This window comes from Rhinolophus hipposideros (assembly GCF_964194185.1).
Source record: "Rhinolophus hipposideros genome assembly, chromosome: 6".
In the NCBI taxonomy this organism is placed as follows: domain Eukaryota; kingdom Metazoa; phylum Chordata; class Mammalia; order Chiroptera; family Rhinolophidae; genus Rhinolophus; species Rhinolophus hipposideros.
Window position 1 is genome coordinate 9,831,944 of NC_138052.1, and position 23,619 is coordinate 9,855,562.

The 23,619-nt window shown below is 39.5% G+C and overlaps 1 protein-coding gene across 2 annotated transcripts in view; it reads right to left on the reverse strand.

Annotated features, from left to right (window-relative positions):
• The window catches only part of CFAP221 (cilia and flagella associated protein 221), a 126,549-nt gene that overhangs the window by 81,663 nt on the left and 21,267 nt on the right, over positions 1 to 23,619 (reverse strand). For both annotated transcript variants that reach the window (XM_081052840.1, XM_081052839.1), the window contains exons 7-8: positions 13,365 to 13,468; positions 1,077 to 1,236 (exon numbers count right to left, since the gene is read on the reverse strand). In XM_081052840.1, the coding sequence (XP_080908966.1) occupies positions 1,077 to 1,236; positions 13,365 to 13,468 (264 nt within the window). The remainder of the gene's footprint in view (positions 1 to 1,076; positions 1,237 to 13,364; positions 13,469 to 23,619) is intronic.

The window sequence follows — 23,619 nt, forward strand, 5'->3', positions numbered from 1 at the left end:
CAGAAAAATTCAGTGTTTTACTTCTATCCAACTCTACCTGTTTATTGCCTGGGTAACTTTATTTCTATTGTGGCTTTCGGTTCAGAAGGTCACAATAATATCCTATAGTTGATTTAGGCTGCTTTGAACTTTTAGGAAGAAAATCATATGAATATATAATAAATCATAAAGTTAGTTCATTTTTTGATATAAGGTTGTTACTTCACTTTTAATATGCCTGATGATGTTAATAAGCAATGACTGCTACAAACATTCGTGATGTGTATCTATATGAGATGGAAAGAGGAAAACCACGGTACTTCTTTACCATTTTCAAAATATTTGTAAGGATTTTCCAAGATTTTATGTTATGTATACTGTGACAAATTTTCTTTTTAACTTTTATAAAAATCAAACGTATTAGAAAAAAAACCTTATGTTAACTAGAAAGTTTGGGATGTGAACATATAAGCTCACGTTCAAATGGAAATAGAACTTGAGAAAAAATTTGTTCTGAAGTAAAACTTAATCCCATTTCACATCTTTACTCTGACTTGAGCGCTGATGGTGCTTTAAACAACCCCCCCTGTGGGGTTGTCCCTTGCTGCGTTATTTTGAAATCACTTGTTATACATGATGTATTTCGGCTCCTCTGTTGTGGGTATCTTCAGGGTGTGGACCATTTCCTATGAGTCTTTACAATGGACACGGCACAGAGCAGGCTATCGATTAATTATAATGTGATACTGAAACTTTGAAAAGACTTATGTTGTTCTGGCCTTATGATTTAAATTTTTGAGTAAACCATCATACACACATATGGTCAAAAATTCAAACAGCACACCAGTAGTCATCAGTGAAACAAAGTATGCCCCCAAGCCCCTTTTTCTCAGTCGACTCTTCCCCTCTTGGCAGAAGCAACTACTGACTGCTACAAGCATTAGAGATATCCTAGGCATTACCATTATATGTTAAAGTGTATTTTAAGTAAGTTTTTGATGGCATTCTGTTACAAGAAAGAAAAACAGAATGGAAAGAAGACCTGGATTTTTAAAAAAGTTTTAAGAATAAACTAAGACATTCCAAAACCGCCATACTTTAAAGCCATGTTAGGGTAGCATGTTCCGGTGAAGACACATTCGTAGGGTTGAGAGTTGAACTGTGAAATCCATAACTGCATTTTTATCTGTGCCGTCCCATACTGAAAGGGTGTAAACTTCACAGTCACATTCATCTTCCCATTCGCTGGAATTATTCCTGAGAGGAAAGAAGTAAGAAAACATGATACGGGTGGTCCCGTGGCTCAGGTGGTTGGAGCGCTGTGCTCCTAACGCAGAGTTCGATTCCCACATGGGCCAGTGACCTGCGACCTCTACAGCTAAGATTGTGAACAATGGCTTAACCTGGGCTGCCATGCGTGAGCAGCCAGCAGCGGCTGTGAGCTGGTGGCCCACTACCTCAGGTGACCGACTACCTCAACCGGGTGGAGTGCAAGGCTCATAATATCAACATGGGCCAGGGAGCTGTGTCCTATACAACTAGACTCAACTAAACTGAGAACAAAGGCTTGGATCGGAATTGGGGGTGAGGGGTGGTGCGGGGGTTAGGGGGAAAGAGAAAAAGAAAAAAAAAGACAGCATGATACTTTCCCTTCTGCAAAGTCCAGTGAAAGAGGCTCTCTCCCTCTTATACACACACACACACTCTTCCCAAGATAAGCACAAGTATTTCTATTCTCGTTCTCTCTCTTTTTTTTTAATTCGAGTATATTGGGGTGACAATTATTAGTAAAGTTACATAGATTTCAGGTGTACAATTCTGTATTACATCATCTGTGAATCCCATTGTGTGTTCCTCACCCAGAGTCAATTCTCCTTCCATCACCATATATTTGATCCCCCTTACCATCATCTCCCACCACCCACCCCCTTATCCTCTGGCAACCACTAAACTATTGTCTGTGTCTCTGAGTTTTTGTTTCTCATTTGTTTGTCTTGTTCTTTTGTTGTTTTTGGCATAAATACCACATATCAGTGAAATCATAGGTTTCTCTGCTTTTTCTGTCTGACTTATTTCGCTTAGCATTATACTCTCAAGATCCATCCATGTTGTCACAAATGGTCCTATTTCATCTTTTCTTACCGCCGAATAGTATTCCATTGTGTATATATACCACAACTTCTTTATCCATTCATCTATCGAAGGACATTCTGGTTGTTTCCATGTCTTGGACACCGTAAACAAAGCTGCAATGAACATTGGAGCATACTTGTCTTTATGTATAAATGTTTTCAGATTTTTTGGGTAGATACCCAGGAGAGGGATTGCTGGGTCATATGGTAATTCCATTTGTAATTTTTTGAGGAACCTCCACACTGCCTTCCATAGCGGCTGCACCAATCTGCATTCCCACCAACAGTGTATGAGGGTTCCTTTTACTCCACAGCCTCTCCAACACTTGTTATTATTTGTCTTGTTGATGATAGCCATTCTGACTGGGGTGAGGTGATATCTCATTGTGGTTTTTATTTGCATTTCTCTGATGATTAGTGATGTTTAGCATTTTTTCATATGTCTATTTGCCATTTGTATGTCCTCTTTGGACAAATGTCTCTTCAGGTCCTCTGCCCATTTTTCAATTGAGTTGTTTGTTTTTGTTGTTGAGTTTCATGAGTTCCTTGTATAGTTTGGATATCAGCCCCTTCTCTGAGGCACTGTTTGCAAAGATCTTCTCCCATTCAGTTGGTTGCCTCTTTATTTTGTCAATGGTTCTTTTGCTGTGCAGAAGTTTTTAAGTTTGATATAGTCCCATTCATTTATTTTAGCTTTTACTTCTCTTGCCTTTGGAGTCAAATTCATAAAATGCTCTTTGAACCCAAGGTACATAAGTTTAGTACCTATGTTTTCTTCTATGCAGGTTATTGTTTCAGGTCTTATGCTTAAGTCTTTGATCCATTTTGAATTAATTTTGGTACATGGTGACAGATAGCATTCCAGTTTCATTCTTTTGCACGTGGCTTTCCAATTCTCCCAGCACCATTTGTTGAAGAAGCTATCTCTTCTCTATTGTATGTTTTTTGCTTCTTTGTCAAAAATTATCTGTCCATATTTATGTGATTTTATTTCCGAGTTCTCAATTCTATTCCATTGGTCTATGTGTCTGTTTTTCTGCCAAGACCATGCTGTTTTGATTATTGTAGCCCTGTAGTACAAGCTAAAGTCAGGGAGTGCGATACCTCCAGTATTGTTCTTCTTTCTTAAGACTTCTTTGGCTATTCGGGGTCTTTTGTGGTTCCAAACAAATCTGATGATTTTTTGTTCTATTTCTTTAAATAATGCCATTGGGATTTTGATGGGAATTGCATTAAATCTGTATATTGCTTTGGGTAATAAGGCCATTTTAACTATGTTGATTTTTCCAATCCATGAGCACGGAATGTCTCCCCATTTCTTTGTGTCTTCTTCAATTTCTTTTTATTTCTATTCTCTTTACGCAGTCTTTTCATTAAACACACATACTTCTGCCTGTTTACACTGATTTTATTTACCAACTACTATATCAATCCTTTATAATAATTATTTATTGTGTCAGTTACATAAGTGTATACATGTCAATCAGCTTTAGTGGGTCAGAGATGCATTCCCAGAACTACAATCTTTAAACTAATGCCAGATGTCAATGTTAATGCTGTGAGCAACGAGGAAAAGCGAGGAACACACATAAAAGTTTCTGTTCAAATAATTCAGTTCCCTATATTTTTGTGTAACTTGATTCTTTTCTTTCAAATCTTCAGGATGGACTACTGTTCTCTTCAAGCTCCACCATGCCTTATTCCTGCCTTGTATCTCTGGTGCCATTGAGGCTGGAACACAGTAAGTGCTCAACAAACGGGGAAAGAAAAATAAAAGGGAGAAAGGAAGGGAGGGGAGATGGCAGGAGGATCATGTACTAAGTGTGAGAAAGGCTAATGTTCTGACTGCTGAAGGCTCTCTGCTTTGCTTTCTAGATGATTCCTTATGCCTCTGTGCATCTGGTCTTTTCTCTCTCTGCAGAGGCCTTGCACATTCTCCATGCATAGGAACTGAAACTCCTCTAAACTTCTGTCAGCCCTACAGTAGTCATCTAGTGTTTGAATTGTTGCCTTTCAAAGTTTATAAGTTCCGAACTAGATTGCAAGCCCGGAAGGGAGACAACAGGCCCACAAACTCTTTTATCTTCCTGGATCCCTAGCACAGTGCTTCAGAAATAGGCATCTGTCCATTTCCTGAGAGCAGAAGTCAAAAATCTCTAAATAGCATTCCCTAGTGACCCGAGACACCTCCACAGGGAAGAGTGAAGCAGAAGCCCTCCATTCTATGGGTCAACCTAAGATCAGCTAAATAGAAATGCCTCGATGCCCTGAAGTTCAATACCTGGCCACCCACTTGGTCAGAAAATACACCTATTTAATCTGCAATTCACTGGGACATTCACTAAGAACATTCTATTGCTTCTGCTCCAGCTCATTAACTTAAAAAAATAAGAACAAGCTCTGGAGCAAGGATTAATGTTTGCCTTGACCTGGCTGATTTATTTTTAAATGCTCCCAGCACAGGCCTAATACATAAAGCACACAGGAGCTGTAGCCTAGGCAACTGGAGTACGCTGCTTTTTCCATTAACAGGGATACCAGTTAACACAGCTCTGTTAACGGAACTTGGCCACAGCTGATTGTCAAATGTTAACATCTATAAATGGTGTGCCAAGCAGGCATAGCTTACTGCTTGCAAAAATTAATGGTGGGAGAAATGAGAGTATGTTTCATGTTTAAAAGTGAGAAGAACATCCAAAAATTTACTACTGCCTTAAAACAAAAAACAAAAAACAAAGTACGATTTTATGGCTTCAGTTCAATTTCATCTGGGGCCAATTTCAGATTTGGCATAACCAGGGATATGGTTAAATCACAGGGCAGGGAGGATTCTGAGGCAGAGAAAGAAGAAAGAACAAAACTTAGAAATCAACTAAAGACTAAGAAAACCCCAGTTTATCAATAAAATTAGTATTATAAAGAAAATGTAACAAAACTAAAAAACACATAATTATAAATGAACTCACCAGAAAATACCACTATATCTTTGCCTTGATTACAATTATGTACAATGTGCATAAATATGGGCTGTTACTAAAAGGAAATGGAAATATAAAAGTACATTATTGGTTAAGGAGTTAGGCCAGAATGGGGAAAACTTTTTAAAATTTCTTTTCTTACAGGTCCATACAATGTTACTACAATGTGATTATAATTTTTTAATAGCATTTTCTTAAAAAATCTCAGAAAGTACAGATGATTTTCCCACATGCTTAAAGTGTAAGTATTGGTCTTTTAAAAAAATTATTTTTTCTTCAGTTGCAGTTGACATTCAATATTGTTTTATATTACTTTCATGTGTACAGCATAGTTGTTAGACATCTATGTTCATCAGGGATATCGGTCTATAATTTTCTTTTTTGTGTGATGTCTTTGTCTGGTTTTGGAATCAGAGTAACAACGATGACCTCATAGAATGAGCTTGGGAGTTTTCCCTCTTGTTGAATTTACTGGACTAGTTTAAAAAAGAAAGGTGTTAATTCTTCTTTGAATGTTTGGTAAAATTCACTGTGAAGCGATCTGGTGCAGGACTTTTATTTGTTGGGAGTGTTTTGATTACTGATTCGATTTCATTAGTAGTAATTAGTTGGTTCAGATTTTCTGTTTCTTCTTGATTCAGTCTTGGAAGATTGTATGTTTCTAGGAATTTGCCCATTTCTTCCAGATTGTCCAATTTGTTGGTATATAATGGTTCATAAGATTTTGTATTTCTCATAATCCTTTGTATTTCTGTGGTGTCAGTTGTCACTTCTCTTTCATTTCTGATTTTATTTATTTGAATCCTCTCTCTTTTTTTCTTGATGAATCTGGTTAAAGAATTATCAATTTTGTTTATCTTTTCAAAGAATCAGCTCTTGGTTTCATTGATCTTTTGTATTGTTCTTTTAGATTCTGTTTCATTTATTTCCACTCTGATCTTTATTATTTCCTTCCTTCTACTAACTTTGCGCTTTGTTTGATGTTCTTTTTCTAGTTCCTTTAAGTTAAGGTTAGATTGTTTGATATTTTTCTTTTCTTGAGATAGGCCTTTGTTGCTATGAATTTCCCTCTTAGGACTGCTTTCACTGTGTCCCGTAGATTAGGGGTCGTTGTGTTTTCATTTTTATTTGTCTCAAGGTATTTTTTTATTTCTTCCCTGATCTCATGGTTAACCCATTCATTGTTTAGTAGCATGTTATTTAGCCTCCATGTGTTTGTGTGTTTACCAGGTTTTTCTTGTAATTGATTTCTTGTTTCATACCAGTGGGGTCAGAGAAGACACTTGATATAGTAAATTTATTGAGACTTGTGTTGTGACCTAACACATAGTCTATCTTGGAAAATGTTCCATGTGCACTTGAAAAGAATGTATATTCTGTTGCTCTGGGGTAAAATGTTCTAAAAATGTCAATTAAATCCATCTGTTCTAGTGTGTCATGTAAGGCCACTGTTTCCTTGTTGATTTTCTGTCAGGAAAATCTGTCCATTGGTGTCAATTGGGTGTTAAAGTCCCCTACTATGACTGTATTACTGTCAATCTCTCCCCTTATGTCAGTTTGTTTTAAATATATAGTACTTTATATATTTAGGTACTCTTAAGTTGGGTGCATAAATGTTTACAGGGGTTTTATCCTCTTGTTAGATTGATCCCTTTGTCATTATGTAATGTTCCTCTTGTGTCTTATAGCTGTTGTTTTAAAGTCTATTTTATCTGATATAAATATTGCTACTCCAGATTTTTTTTTCATTTCCATTTTCATGAAATATCTTTTTCCATCCCTTTACTTTCGGTCTGTGTGTATCTATTGATCTGAAGTGGGTCTCTTGTACACAGCATATGTATGGGTCTTGTTTTCTTATCCATTCAGCTACCATATGTCTTTTTTTTTTTTTAAGATTTTATTGGGGAAGGGGAACAGGATTTTATTGGGGAACAGTGTGTACTTCCAGAACTTTTTTCCAAGTTAAGTTGTTGTCCTTTCAATCTTAGTTGTGGAGGGTGTCGCTGAGCTTCAAGTTGTTGTCCTTTCAGTCTTAGTTGTGGAGGGCACAGCTCAGCTCCAGGTCCAGTTGCCGTTGCTAGTTGCAGGGGGCGCAGCCCACCATCCCTTGTGGGAGTCGATACCAACAACCTTGTGGTTGAGAGGACGCGCTCCAACCCATGAGCCATCTGGGAGCTCAGTGGCAGCCCAGCTCAAGGTGCCATGTTCAATCTTAGTTGCAGGGGGCAGAGCCCATCATTGCTTACGGGACTCGAGTAATTGAACTGGCAACCTTGTGGTTGAGAGCCCACTGGCCCATGTGGGAATTGAACCGGCAGCCTTCGGAGTTAGGAGCATGGAGCGCTAACTGCCTGAGCCACCGGGCTGGCCCCTACCCTATGTCTTTTGATTGGAGCATTTAATCCATTTACATTTAAAGTGATTATTGATAGGTACATAATTATTGCTCTTCTTTTTTCTTTTTGCTGTTCTGATTGGGTGTTTTCTGCTACTTTGTCTTCCAAATCAGATTTGATATTCTGCTTCATCTAGTCTGGTGATTCCTTTTAGTGCATTATTCATTTCAGTTATTGTATTCTTCATTTCTGATTGGTTCTTTTTTTACAGTTTCTATATCCTTTTTTATGCTTACTGTCCCTTTGTGGAAGTTCTCACTGAGTTCTTCTTCCTCTAAGATCCTTGAGCATCCTTATAACCATTGTTTTGAACTCTGTATCTGGTAGGTTGCTTGCCTCATTTCATTTAGTTCTTTTTCCAAAGTCTTCTGTTCTTTCATTTGGTTCATATTTCTTGGTTTCCTCATTTTGGCTGCCTCTCTGTTTGTTTCTATGTATTAGGTGGGGCTGCTATGTCTCCCAGTCTTGCTGGGTCTCCTTATGTAGTAGGTGTCCTGTGGGGCCCAATGGCACAGTCTCCCTGGTCACCTGTGCCGGGTGCTCCAGGAGTGTACCCTGTGTGGGTTGTGTGTGTTCTCCTGTTGTAGTTGAGCCTTGATTGCTACTGGCATATAAGCGGGTGGTATTGACCCTTAGACTGACTAGCTGTGGGGTTTGGCCACATCCACAGCTTATGGGCTCCTGTGTGGGGGACTTGCCCTGTAGAGTGGGCTTTGCTCCAGTGGGCTCCAGTGCCTGCTGAGACTGCCCTTTGGGTGTGCCACTTGTGAGGCTAATTGGGTGGTGCTCTGCTGGGGTCTGAAGCCAACTTCCAAGTATGTTGGTTCTGGGGCTTTTTGGAAAAAACTCTGAATCAGGTCCCGGTCAACCACTGCCTGTGGCCAGCCAGGAACTACCTGATAGGTAGACAAGCAATACACAGTTGGTTGCTCCCTGTGCTGGACCTGGAGACGCCTCGGGAGAGGCCATGCTTTGAACCAAGGATGGCTGCCACTAATACCATCTTTGGGGTAGCTCCACAAAAAGTCAACACCAACCCACTGGGACAATTGCAGGCCACCACTGCTGCCCAGGGTGTGTGGACAAGGAAAGGTTCCAGAGACCACACAGACCCTGACTCACATCCTTGTCTGGCCTCCCACGGACTCTGTTATTTGGCTTGGTTACTTTACCCAAGGCTCAGTTTTCTCATCTGTAAAATGGGATGAAGAGAAAATAATATACATGGTTTGGGATAATGCTTGGCACATAGTATGTGTCCTTCCCAACGTTTGTGCCAAATAAAACAAGTTGTAATTTATTGTGTATGTAATTATCATTAAAATGTCAGGAAGAGAAAGTATTTTTTGGAAAAACTTACACTTGACCCATTTGAGATTTTATAAAGGAAGCAGCAATTGCCTCACAATGCCATGCCACTGGGATGTGCTGCCCAAAGCACTAGGTCTTTCCTTTGGCTCCATGAAAGTGGTAAATTCAGGGAAATCAATAGGTCAGAAGGCAAGGACTGGGCTGCCACTGGAAAGGCCTACTTTAAAATTTAGGACAGAAGACTTTCTGTGAAATGGTGAAAATAGGAGCCCTGAGGCTTTTAGTGACCAGTTCGTTTCTGAATTTCCTGGGAAGAACCAACCCTTGCTTAGCCACAGCTGATGAAGACACACATGGTGCAGATACAGTTAGTAGTCCCCAGTCCTTATTTTAATCTGTAATTCCCTTCTCCCTCCAGTAAGCATTTGTGACTGGAACTAGAAATAAGTAGTAAAATGAAGTCTTTTGGAATTTTTCTTTTACTCCCTGTCCATCAAATACTCAAAATGCAGACATTAGAGCAGGATGACAACCACCTGGGGGCTCTACGTACACCAATGGAAAGTTGAGGAGAAGTAGTCTGAGTAGAAGGATGCTGGGAAAAACTAAGCCAGGTCAGCAGTTCACTGTCAATAACAAGTCCTATAACTTGGTAGCTGGGAGCAAGGACCGTAGCACACATGTATTGCATGCCTACAGTACTGGGTACTGTGCCCAGCACTACAAACACAGCTCCTCGGAGGGCAGAGTTAAAGTACAGGAATGCTCATTGCTGGGTCAAGGTGCTGCCTGAAGTGTAGCACACAGCCCTTGAAGCCACCCATTGCTCAAACGAAATCCAAAAGCCACCTCTTGATCCCACCAGCCTGGCCAACCCTTCAGCAAGGCCTGTCCACTCCACCATCCACTATCACCATCTGAGTGGCCAGCACCCATCCAGGCCAACCTCAGCTTCCTTCCAAATGGGGTTGGTTGTCTGCTTCTCCCTTGTGCTACTCCAATCCACCCTCCCCTCAGGAGCCTAAGAGACCTTTTAAAACATAAATGAGGTCATGTCACTCCCTTGATTAGAAACCTCCACTGGACTTGCACCTGGCTCAGAGCCAACCCCTGACTCCTACCCTACTCAAGTCCCCATCTGCCTCTCCAACTCGGTCTCACAATCTCCTCCCCTTGTTCACACCCTCCAGAAATGCTGGTTTTCCATATTTCCCTCAAACATGACCATGCCAAGGCTGTTCCAACCTTACAGCCTTTGCACCGATAGCTTCCTCTGCTTGAAATCCTCTTCCCCAGCTCTAACCAGGTCTGGCACCTCTTATCCATCAGGTCTGACCACTCAGTCTAAAGCCATAACCTGTTCACATCACCATGTTCTGTTTTTCTTCAAAATTGTTTCTACTCTGGGCAATGGCCTTCTTTGTGTGCTTGTCTCTCTCCCCCAACTAGAATGTCAGCCCCATCAGAATGGGGGTTGTATCTGTCTTGTTCCCTGTGGCACCCCAGTACCTATCACAGTTCCTGATATACAGCAGGTGCCGAGTATTTAGTTCTACAATGAATGCATAGATAAATAATATGGGACCCCAGGGGAAGATGCAAACCTTGCAGAAATGAACCCAGCAGTAATTCTGGTGAAAGATGATGAAATAAAGCTTTTTAACTTGACTAGCCTCCAAAAAAACAAGAAAAAAACACACATATCAAACGAAAGAGAGGAAAACTCTCCTATTGAACAAGAGAAATGACTATAACCATAAAGCACAGATAAGCAGCATGCCTACCAAATACTGTAAACTGAGGCATGGAGCATGCTGAGAGCCAGGAACATAATAGATTTCCCCTAAAGTAAGAGTCACAGACGTGAAAAACACATCCAACTACTCTGATTAAAGTGACAAATGTGGGAGTGTGGCTGGGTCCTAGAGAAGTGGAGATCATGACAGAAGGGACCCAAACTCAACATCATAGAATAGCAGGGAGGGGAGCAGATGAAGCAACTATGGTGCATGCCATTTCTCTCATCTTAGAACCAGGGCTTACTTCAGAAGGTGACTAGAGGTGACATGGTGAGACAGAAGGGAGCCAGTGACCACAGAATGGCAGCACACAGAACAGATGACGAAGTGACTCTCCTATGACTCACCCAGCCCTTGTGAGCACAGGACTGTGATGGGAGATATTCCCTCAACGTGCTTGAGCTCACAGAGTGTGATGCCAGTTTTGCTGAGTTCCAATCCCAGCTCTGCCGTTGGGCAACTAACCTAAACACTCCCCGCCTCAGATTCCTCATCTGTAAAGTGGACACACTAATAGAATCTACTCATAAGAGTTGTTGGGAGTATTAAATGAATTATACATTCAGAGTGGTGACTGGCACAGAATAAGCACTATGTAAACATTGGTTATTATTATTCTTATCATCATCATCAGCCCTTCTCCTACATTATTCTTCTGCTGGTAGCAGGCCCTATTCAAAGTTGAGTGAAATGCTGAGTAAAACCAACACAGGTACTATGCATGAAAACTGCAAATTTAAAAATTAATGCATTTTGAAGGAGAAAAGAAATATAAACAAAATCAGGTGAAGAACACACATCATAGGAGGGTGCCCTCAGAACACAGGTGAGTCACCAGAGTCTTAAACAAATTACAAACATCATGACCTTGTCACGGGAAGTATTGACAGAATTCAAGGAAGCAATATTAGAACATACTAGAAGGAGATGAAGAGAGAGTTGGTGGAGCTCAGGAAACAAATGAAAAACAAAACAAAAAAAAGGAACGGTCACTGAGATAGAAACTGCATCAGAAGGAACACCACACACACACACACACACACACACACACACACACACAACACAGAAACATGACAGATAGAAAGGAGGAATCCATGCACCATGAAATTATTTTAAAGAAGATAACAGATAGGAGGAAAAAAGATAACCAACATACACACATAGTTAATACTCCTGAGGAAGAGAACACAGCAAATAGAAAATTAAAATATTTAAAGTTTTAATAGTTGAAAAATTTTCTAAAATAACAAAAGTCATTTTTCTCCAGATTGAAAGGACATGCCATGTTCCAGGTGAAAAAATAATACAGAACAACACCAATATATGTCCTAATAAATTACTTAACCTCAAGACTGAAAAAAAAAAAAAGAATTCTAAGGTCATCCAGAGTTCACTTGAATGGGGAAAGATTCAGACCACCCTCAGAATTCCTAGCAAATTCAAAAAGGACAATCAAGCAATGTCTACAAAATTCTGACGTGAACAAAGTTGTAAACCAAGACTTTTATACCCAGTCAAATTGTCCTTCAAGACTACAGGCAGCAGAGAGACACTCTCAAATACACAAGCACTCTGGGAATGCCGTCCCCAGGAACCTTTGGGTAACAAGCCACTAGATGACACAATTTAGACACCAGAAAAAGAACTGAAATTAAAAAATGGAGCAAACAATGGAGGTGAAACATTTAAATAGAAATTAAGTAGTTCCATTTAAATAGAAATTAAGTAAGTGGCATTTATGGTCACAAGAGAGAATGTAAATGCTATTCAAAAGAGCTTCAAATAGAATAGTGCCTAGTACATAATTGTCACTAAGTGTCAGTATTATAATTCTACCAAAAGGCCTTTTGTGAGAATATCAACTATACTTAGGAGAAGAAATATTATCTTGTTTAGTATAATTTTGGTAACTTACTTTCTCTTCTTTTTAAAGCCTAAAAACAATAAAGTTCTTCTCTCTGGAAATAGAATCAAGTCCTGATTTTTGCAATATAAATAGTAACCACAGTGTATTTCAAAAATCTTAGAATGGCTCCTGGTTCTCTACATTTCATTATTTAGAAGTAATTCAAAGTTTCTGCTTTGAACTCTCATTTGTTGGACAAAATACACACTTACAATGATTAAACATGAGGAAACAAATGGATAACTACCCAGATATCTAAAAACATAATTTTAGTGTTCACAGCAGACCACTGTAGACAGATATTTAAATCCCAAACCTAAACATCAAGGGACAGAAACTGGGGAGCAGAAATTACTTCAAATGGAGATTTCACCTTCAAAAGTCCTGAGGCTATGGAACTATTTCTTTGGGGGCATGCAAAGACAGACTGCCTATACCATGCATGAGATAATTCATTAGACACTTCAGCTAAGGTTCTGAAAGCATGGGAAGAAATAATATTCACATTTTATTTGAAATTGAATTAAAAGGTTTATACAAAACCAAGCAGGTACCAAGAGCCAAAATTAGAATTAGAATGGATTAACTTCTTATTTCAACTTTTGACGTTAGCTGAAATTTACCTGGACACTATAATAAAAATCTACACAACACAAATGACCCTAAGTGTCCTTATCCACAATTGTGCAATTCCAATTTAGATTATGTCAGGTATGTAAAATTTATTACTGTTACATATTTGAAAATAACATATTCAAATATGATTTATTCTCTTTTGTAACTTGAGAACTAGTCACCAAATCCTCTTTGATCTAAGAACTCTAAGGAAATTGGAAACTTGAAATCTTTATTCTCTTTACCTGATGTTGGCTCAATAGCAAAGGCTTGATGAGACTGAATCAAAGTAATATGAAATTCAAAGTCTACAGGGCAGCTGCACTGCAAAGGAATAACATATTTTTTGCTGCAAAAGAAAAAGAAAAATGGAAAATATCATTTTTGTTTCTAAGTAGCTCTTTTGGTATCAAAGAATAGAAACTCAAGTTATGTAATAAACAACCACAGCAATGATGACAGTCAACACCAATACGATAATTCCTGGGTGCCAGTGCTTCTACACATTTCCCAGGTAATAACTATTCTAATCCTATGAGGTGATACTATGATCTTCCCACTTACAGAAGAGGAAATTGAGGCACGAGAGAGAATACGTGTCCTTCCCAAGGTCACATGGCTAGTTAGTGGTAGGACCGGGATTTAACGGTGGTTGACTATCCCGAGTATCCACACTCCAGACACTTCTGTCCTGCTGCCTCTGAAGTACTGCAGGTTTATCCTATTGGGTACTCACAGTCACAGGGGAAAGGCATCTCTGTCACATACGAGGCCCTAGGGAACCTGAGGACTGCTGAATAAGCAGGTCTTACAGAAGCTGGGAAGCCCCAGCCTTTACAGAGCTTAGAACTAGGCCATGTTGAAAAAACCACACTTTGGGTTGTGTTTGATTGAAACATGCTAGATACTCTATTTAGTTAGACGTCAACAACCAGTAGGAGACCCGGGGAGTGTCTGTGCATTCAGAAATGCTCTCCCACCCAAGCTAAGGTCAACTTCTGGGCAAGCCTGTTGCTTACAGCACTATAGGAGTTGCCGCAGTGGGGGCATTTCTCAGAGAGCCCTGAACGTCTCCTCATGTCCTCTCCTTCGCTCAGGCCTTTCCCAGGTAAGCGAGAGTTTGTAGGATGAGTGAGACCTGGAGCAGCAGAGCTTCCCAGCTATCACTGGTATCCTACACAGAGCTGGAGCAGGTTATTTCGGTGCCTTTAGCAGCATCGCTTGAGCTTCTTCTTCAAGTGGCTCAGCAACGCCCTCCGTGCCTGTCTCTGCGTCTCCACCTTATAACTCCCGTGCCCTCAGGCCCATCACGTCCTCCTGCCCAGTAGCTGGTCCTTTCCTCTTCACCTTTCAGATGAGGACCTCCCAGCCAACTGCTCTCCCCCCTCACATTTCCCAGTTCACACTCCCGGGAGAATGTGATTGTGATCAGTTGGAGCAGAGCTGCCAGGCCGGCTCCTACCCTGCCTCCTGAGTGGTGCCCACCCAGACCTAGGCTGACTGGGGACTTTACCCATCATGCCCTGCTTCCTCACCTGCCCAGTACCAGTCTACCTGAGAGACTCTAAGTCCTATGAAGGCAGAGCTGAGTCTGCTTGCTTCTCCAGAGTAACCTCAGCAAGATCCCAGAGTCCCACACAGACTAAACATTCAACAAATATTTGCTGGAGCAAAGTGAAATCACTCCTTTTCAGTATCAATTTGGGAGACACTGTATAGCTCAAATGTGGTTTTTAAAATTATCCCAAGAGCACTTTTATTTGGCTTTAAATTTATTACCTTTTAAAAATTTCTGAAATTTCCAAATATAAACAAAAATATACAGAAGTAAAATAAAGATCCCTTTACCCACTACTAAGCTTTATCAAATATTTTGCTTTGGGTAAATGAATGTTTTAGTTTTAAAGAAACTTTGCAGAACAGTTGCACCCTGTACACCCCTCCCCTCTCCTCTACTCTTTCCTTCCTCCCCAGGTGACCTCCACCTTGTATCCACTTACCATTCCCATGCATTTTTATAATATCACTCCATATCTATGTACCCACAAAATGTATAATATTGTATTATTTGTTTTCAACAATATTGTTCTAAAACTTGCTAATTTTGCTTAACACTATGCTTTTGAGATTTAACCATGATGATTCATGAAATTCTTAGTCATTCATTTTAACTAGTGATGAGGATTCCTGCCTCACACTTTATCTACTACCCTGCTGTAGGGCATTTAGGTTGGTTTTCTTTGCACTTTTTCACTATTGCAATGTGGCAGTGGCAACTTTGTGTGACTCCTTATGTGTTTGTATCAGGGCTACTCTAGGTACAACTGAGAAATGGAATTTCCGGTTAGTAGTAAAGTAAAAATACCAACTGTATACTAGATATGGTCTAAATGCTCTCCAAAGCCCTTTTACCAATTTATGCTTCACCAGCACATATGAGACCTCCCACTGTTCACAACACAGGATTTTCAAACATTTTAACTTCATCCGGCCTCGGGTGTGAAATGGTATCTCATTTAATTTTCATTTTCATTTCTTTCAGGTTGAGCTTCTCTATTCATATGTATCCATTTGTGTTTCCCCTTTTATAAACTGCCTGTGCATACCCTTTGCCCACTTTTGTAATGGGTTATGCTGTTATCTTATTAATTTGTAAATTCTAGATATTAATTTTGTCAATTAGGTCCGTTGATATGAGTTCTCGATAAGGGTCATCAGATGAAGTAGCCTCTTCAGCCAACAGTGAGATGAACACTCCATAGGTTTTATGCCAAACTCATAAATCCTGTCCTAACTCAGGCTCTACTAGAAGCAACAGTCTATCTTAACTCTCCGAGATGCTTCCTAATTCTGAAACACCGGGTACATAAAGGTCATTACATTTTCAAGGCAATTCAACCTGACAGATACTCGGGTCCCACTGAGCATCAATTACTCTACAGCACTGGGTCGCCAAATGAACATTACCAGTTCCATGTACCACTCAAGATGTAAGCAGCCTTGGGAAACGGTCAATGTGAAGTGTTAAACTGACCAGATGTGGTCTCTAAAGTTGAGACCAGTGACTCACACAGCCACATGAGCTGGGTGGCTCTCCGGTCAGGAACTGCAGGGGTCTTCTCAGAGCCGCCCCAGCATCTTCTCAGAGCCGCCCCAGCAAGGTAAAGTCTGCTGCTCAGACATCTTCCGCTAAAAGCTGCATGTCTGCATTTTCCAGAAGTAAAACACAAAAGCCCCCAAAAAACTGGGGGGAGGGAGCTTTTCATATATGCCCATATTTTAACCAATTTCAGAGCTCTAATAATACCCATAGAAAAGGTGTCAGGGTATTTGTTTAATGATGATTCCATGAAGTCAAGTCAAGTTCCTGATGCATTAACCAGTCTGGAAAAGCAAACAATTCCTAAGAGCACAAATTCCAAGTACCTTGACGCAGCAGGAGACACAGCAGTGCAAGTAATACAAATTTCAGTGGAATCCCTGGATTTGCTGTCATTGCTGCTGTTCAATATTACGGGTGCCAAATTAGTGTGAGTTGGTAATCATAATCATAAATCAGGGATAGTCTAGATGAATTTGGGTCAAAAGGAATTTTGGCAAATATATAGTTTAGTTTACTTAGATGTTTTTCATTCCTGAAGAAACAGAATACCATTGGATTCTGGAGATAATTAAAAATTCTAGTCTAAATTCCTATTGGTAAATAACATGAAAACTGATCTACAATGAAGAAATATGAATACCTATATGTTATGCCTGTTATTCCTCAGAAGCAAATAGGAGCCTGAATTAGAGTTCTTCTACAACGTATGGGAAGCACCAATTAAAATCCTAAAGCAGATAGAAGTTAGTACTTTGGGAGATATCCACAACTTTTATCCCTGTTGCTTTATTAATTAAACATTTCATCAATTATACAAAGGCTATGTCTAAAAATATGCCAAGTACTTTAAAAGAATTATTCCCTATTTTGAATAAACCCAACACAAACCTTTAAAATACTAGACTTATATTATGATCGTGTACAAATTGTGTACCTATAAGAAAGTATAAATTTGCCTTACAGTATGTATTACAAAATAATATAAATTCAAATATTTTGTTGTCCCTTCTCTGAATAAATACTAATAGGAGACTAGACATCACATTAGTTCCCAGTTAATTTTATAACATTTGTTTTTACCTTACTCTGCTGTTATTTTCTCACTTACCCTAAAATTTAACATTGTTTTTGTCAAAGGAGTAATCAAGGATTTTTTGAGAGAATGCATGATCTTCTGAACTTACTGTGGATAAGAAAAATCAAATCTCTCCCCTAATTCAAAAACATCAGTGTCTAGCGAGTGGGATATGCACAACATCTTATTGTAAATTAGATTTGACTCCTATTTGGAGAATGAAGTCAGCTGACAGTGAGCATGACAAATGCTACCTTTTTATAAGACGCTGGACTCAGCACAACAAATGAACCATTAGCTATTATGGTTCTGTAAAATTTGAGAGAAACACCAACAAAATAAAGGGAAGCCTCCCCACTGAGACGTGTGGAGGATTTAAACTATCACATAGGTTATAACATGTCGATGTCGTAGGATTGTTTTCGACCACAGCTCATTGTGGAGAGACCAGTTATAGAGCAAAAGACGTGGACTGCAGTGACACATCTGTGTGGCATTCTTTCCCTTCCAAATGTGCACAAGACTCATGAAAAAAATGGAATCTGGTCATGCTTTGGCACTACACATTGTGGCAGTTTTTAAAGCCGTCTATAAACTCTTGGACACTCCTTCCCTGGAGAGGTGAATCTGTGTCTCCTTCCCTGGCATCTGGGTTCTCTGACTAGTTAACTACTAGAATACAGTGGAAATGACGCCTTGGCATTACCTAAAGCCAAACCTGAGAAACTGTTATTTCCCACTTCTCTTGGGATACTCCCTCTGGAAGCTAGTCACCATGTTGTAAGGAAGCCTGTGGAGAGCTCTACACGGAGAGAACCGAGGTTCCCAGGCTCAGCCAGTGGAGCGCCCAGCTAATAGACAGCATGTGAGCGGACCACCTTGGAGGCGGATCTTTCAGCCCCAGGTTAGCAGCCCCAGCTGACTCTACATGGAGTGGAGCTGGGACTTCTGCATGCAGCCATGCTCAAATGGTAGGACCATGAGCACAAATGATTGTTGTCATATTAAACCACTATTTCTAGGGTGATCTGTTACACAGCAATAAAAATTTAAAAAACAACTGCATTCTCTCTTTCTTCTCATCTCATTTCTTCTTTAGTGAATGATTACCTTACCCCATTTCTGTTTGCAATCCCAATTTGGCAGTTTTAAAGTCTTTTGTTGTTGTTGTTCTAGCCCTTAATACATACCAGTCACTGTGCTTGTATTGCAATTAACCCTCTTAACAACCCTAGGAGGTAAGTGCTATTACTATGCCCATTTTATGGATAAGTAAACTGACCTACAGGGAGGTCCAAGGTCACACAGTTAATAACAGGTGAGGTGGGAATTAGAGCCAGGTTTCCAGAACCCTTCTTCACTGCTCTTCACTGCTATACTGTATTAGCTCTCCTAAGTGTCTGATTATAAGGAATGGTTAATGATATCTCGTTGTTTGCATTGCAGCCCTCTTCTCTATTGACATTCTCTTTGAAACTGATCCCTCTGTTTTATTTGTTGAGCTTTTTAGAAGGTATTTCTTTTTCATCATGAAAGGTCTATAAAATCCCAAGACCTTTTCTCAAATGTTACCAACCTCCCCTGAAGTACTGGCATGCACACAGAGAGAAAGGAGGAAATCTGGGGACAGGTCAGTCATTGTCATTTAAACTTTACATGTAAATGCTATATTCAGAATGTGACCAACGAAAACAGATAGAAGCCAGACATAATGATTAGTTGCCCAACACCCAAACAAACGGGCAACAATTTGAAAAGATAGAAAGAGCAGGGGGGTAAATTATGTTTCAAATGTCAAAGTATGCCCTTTTAACTAAGATAATTTATGTTTTTATGAACTTTCATATGCTGCTTATCTTATTTTCAAAGACACAATTAATTTCACTGGGATTGGGCCTCAAACCAAAAGCATAGTGGACTCATGATCCTTAAGATATAGTCAAATAAAGACAAACAAATTTACATAAAGAAATGTTCACGTAATAAGCATTCAATTATTTTGTACCCCTAGAGAATTAAACACCACCCTCATTTTAGAGTAAGCTTAAACCAGTATAGGGGCAGAGACCAACAAAGAGTCAGGGAGGTTTCATATTTTTCTCTTGCTGGCCTTGACCTTGACTCTTTTCTTGCCCTTGGTTCAATTCTTTCCCAAACCTTACTTAGTCCTCCCTATTGGTAAAACTACTCTTATTCCCGACTCTCACCTATGCCCTAGTAGTTCAGGAAAAGTGGAATTCTGGTGAAAACGCTACCCTGTTTCCCCAAAAATAAGACCTAGCCAGACAATCAGCTCTAATGCGTCTTTTAGAGCAAAAGTTAATATAAGACCCAGTATTATATTATATTATATTATACTATATTATATTATATTATACCTGGTCCATATAGTAAAATAAGACCCGGTATTATATTTTATTGTATTGTATTCTATTGTATTGTACCCAGTCTTCTATTATTGCATTGTATTGTATTGTATTGTATTGTATTGTATTGTATTGTATTGTATTGTATTGTATTCTATTCTATTCTATTCTATTCTATTCTATTCTATTCTATTCTATTCTATTCTATAAGACCCGGTCTTATATGATAGTAAAATAAGACCGGTCTTATATTACTTTTTGCTCCAAAAGATGCATTAGAGCTGATTGTCCGTTAGGTCTTATTTTCGGGGAAACACAGTAGGGAACAAGCAGAACTAAATGAGGTCACCTCTGCGTGCTTGGTAAAAGAAGATAAGGCATTTCTCTGGGAGCTGGAAAGGAACTGAATTCAGGAAAGGTAGGAAGTGACCAGGTGATGCTATCTGTCATCTGCACAGAGAATATACACCCTATTCATATTTCAAAAACACCTTTTAGAGAAACTGTGGTAAAATATATATAACCAAGTCTACCATTTTAACCATTTTAAAATGTACAGTTCAGTGTCATTAGGTACATTCACATTGTTGTGCAACCATCACCACCATCTATCCACAGGGCATTTTTCATCTTGTAAAACTGAAACTCTGTCCCCATTAAACAAGTAGCTGTCCATTCCCCCTCCCTCCAGGCCCTGGCAACCGCCCTTCTACTTTCTGTCTCTGAATCTGACTCTAAGTGGCTCATATAAATGCAATCATACAGTATGAAAAACCTTTAAAATGGACTGTACTTAAAATATTAATATAAATAATATGCTTGATAGAAAATAGGACCTTACAATTGGACAGAGTTGCAGATAATGTGAGATAATGTGGGGTAAAGAATGACATTCAGGGGTGGCTCACTTGAATTAGAGCAGAGCCTGTGGCTGAAAACCAGAGAACAGGAGGATCTGGTATCTGAAAGAAAGTCTCATTTAAAGGGGAAGGAGGCAGCTACACTATGATGGGGAGGGAGATGAAAAGTCTCCTGCAGACTGATTTCCTTTTTATTGAGAAAAAACATAGCATTTATTGGGAGAAAATAAAGAGGATACACTAAAACAAGCAGTAGCATTTTCCTCTTTCAAAACAGAAGGTAGAAGGAACCACATGCTGGCTATATTCCAATCACACTTCCTTGGAGCTAAATGAGCTACAATGATGTTTGGCCTGAAACAGCCAGCAGGACACAGCTGCCAGCTTGGTAGTCCTTATGGCTGACCCATCAGCAATTATTAGAACAAAAAGATGACTGGGCAGTGGAATAAGAAATACATTTTTAAAGGAAAGCAACTTAAATTCAAATACTTCTGGGTTTGAAATTGTAGTATACAAGATTTTTTAGTGAGAAATTTGGGGTACGTGTAAGAGAAAGCAACTATTTAAGAAACAGTCAATTCAGTTCACTGGTTGCTAGTTACTTACTGTATTCTAAATATTTTGACAAGCATTAGAGAATCACATTCTAGAAACCATATTAAAAGTGTGTGTGTGTGTGTGTGTGTGTATCAAAAACCTGTGATGCGGGCATCAGAGCAGCAGCAGCAGTGACCACATGTGCTGCTTGTAGAGTGTTTGGTGTGACATTTGACTGTATAAACCAAACAAGGAGGAGGGGTGCCCAGAAAACACTTTCCGTTTAGGGGTGTCTCTTCAGGACTGAAAATCATCCACAATTTTTGCCTTTGCTTCTTCTAGGCATGTGCTTTGGGTAAACACTGAAACTCCTTATGTTATATTAAGTATTAGCGCTGAGAATTAATCTATACCTACTTATTATAATATTTTAGTTGCTTGCTGCTTAGTCCACAATACTTAGTTTTCATAGTAGCCACAAAATGTATATGCTGTTGAATTTAATGAATCATTCCAAGAATTTATCCAAGGACTAGAAGACCCAAAACAAGAAAAATACTACACCTTTAACTGCTGCCCCTGATACACACTTTCATTTTCTCTGAATACTGACTGACCATAAATGAGTGCTGCTCCATCCCTTAGCCCCATGCACACCAACTGAGCAATTTTCCAAATTAAATTTACACAAAATTTAAGGGAGAAGAGCAGAGTATTATAATTTTCAAGCTAGGCTTTAATAAGGTCACTATTGGCTTTCGTGATTTTAAGTGTTTCAGGTTTTTGATTGCTTTCTTCAAAAGGCAAAAGTCTAGAATTCAACATTTTGTGAGGAAAAATTTTAAAAAGAAAGAAAAATTAACTTAGGTCTTTCACTGAAAGTTCCCTTTGTTGACTGCTCTCAAGTTGGCAATCACTTCTGCTAAATGAAAGGGGAGACATGTATGCCTTTTTCGTATTCTTAATATAGATCCCTGTGGTTTAGGAGCGGGATGATTTTCTTTTCCTTCTAAAATTTATAAAAAGAGACAGGGTCAAGATGAGTAACTAGATCAATACTAACTAGGTTAGCAAAGAGATATTAAATCAAAGACATTTTAACTACAAAATATGGGGAAATTTTTCATGCAGAAAAAATTCAGGCAATTGTTAAGTGACAGTGACGTTTTACCTAAATATAAATTTTGAAACAATTTTAAAATATAAGTTCCCTGCTGCTTGATATACCCAAGCAGGGGCTGAAGGAAGAAACAAGTGTGTGGACGAGCTCAAGTCATCCTTGTCGGAATGTTTCATAAAATGCTGCTGCTCCTTCGAATCAACTTTGAGTTTGGGACACACAAAATGAGACACTAGTACAAATAAGAAGCATGTTTCCCTTGACAAGCTGAAAAAGGTGGATTCAGAAAATCCTTCTGGAGATCACCTTTATAGTCTCATCCTAACACCCTCATTCTAAGCCAGTTACAGCTGGTTCTCAGGCCCCTCACATACAGCTCTTCAGTGGCACAGTGCAAGACGGGACCTGGTTGTTTATGATGGGGCCAACTGTCACCATCCACATTCCCCTCGCAGGGCTAGTTTAAGAATGCACATTCTTCTGAGGCCCAGAGGCTTTGAACTCCAGGGGCAGTGAGGGAATTTGGTATCATTCGGACATCCCATTCTGACCCTGGGTATTCCCACACTTTCTAAAACCAGCCATGAGGTGCTAAAGGAAAGCATCCTTTAGTAAATTCTGAAATTAATGATGTAAAAGTCCCAGAGACTAAAATATCCTGGCCTTGGAATGGAGTAGCCGGGACCTTTTCTGTTAGAGTCGTTAATGTGGACCGTGGTCTACGGAGCATTGTAGCCCTGAGATGAACGCATGGTTCCACTTGCTACGAGAGCAACATGGCTGCCCTGCCCATGGGACCAGGTCCATCGTGGAAACGGGGGAAGTGGCAGGGCATCCAGGAGAGGACCCGGGTGACGTTCATGACAGCTTTGTCTATAGCTCACTGACCAACTGGTCAGTGGAGACAGCCTGATACAGGGAGGATAAGTTGATGCCATATGGTGAGATCAACTGGTCAACTGACTGGATTTGCTCCAGATTTCAACCAGTTATTTGTTGCCAGGTAGACACTGCTGGAGAAACTGCAGAACATGATGAATTCACATGAATCTTTTTAGAACCATGGCAATGGGAAAATATAAAATTTAAATACCTAACATAAATGTATTCTCATTTACTTGTGTATATAGGAAGGGTAAGATTGTATTTTATCTACAATATTCTCTAAGTATGATTACAAGATTTTAACCAGGCATGATGGTTAGGTTTATCTAGTTATAAAGCACAGTTTCAACCTACAGATGGGAAAAGGAGCTGAGAGTCCTCTGCGCCCCACCATGTTTGATTTAGAGATGTTGGACAGAACCTGGAATGCAACTTTTTGTTATTTACAGAGGCTGTCAAATATATTTTACCAGCTCTTAAGCCACCGAGGTTGTTTATAGGTAGTTGGCAAATGTCCACATGGAATTTTATCTAAGTAAGGAAAATTAGCA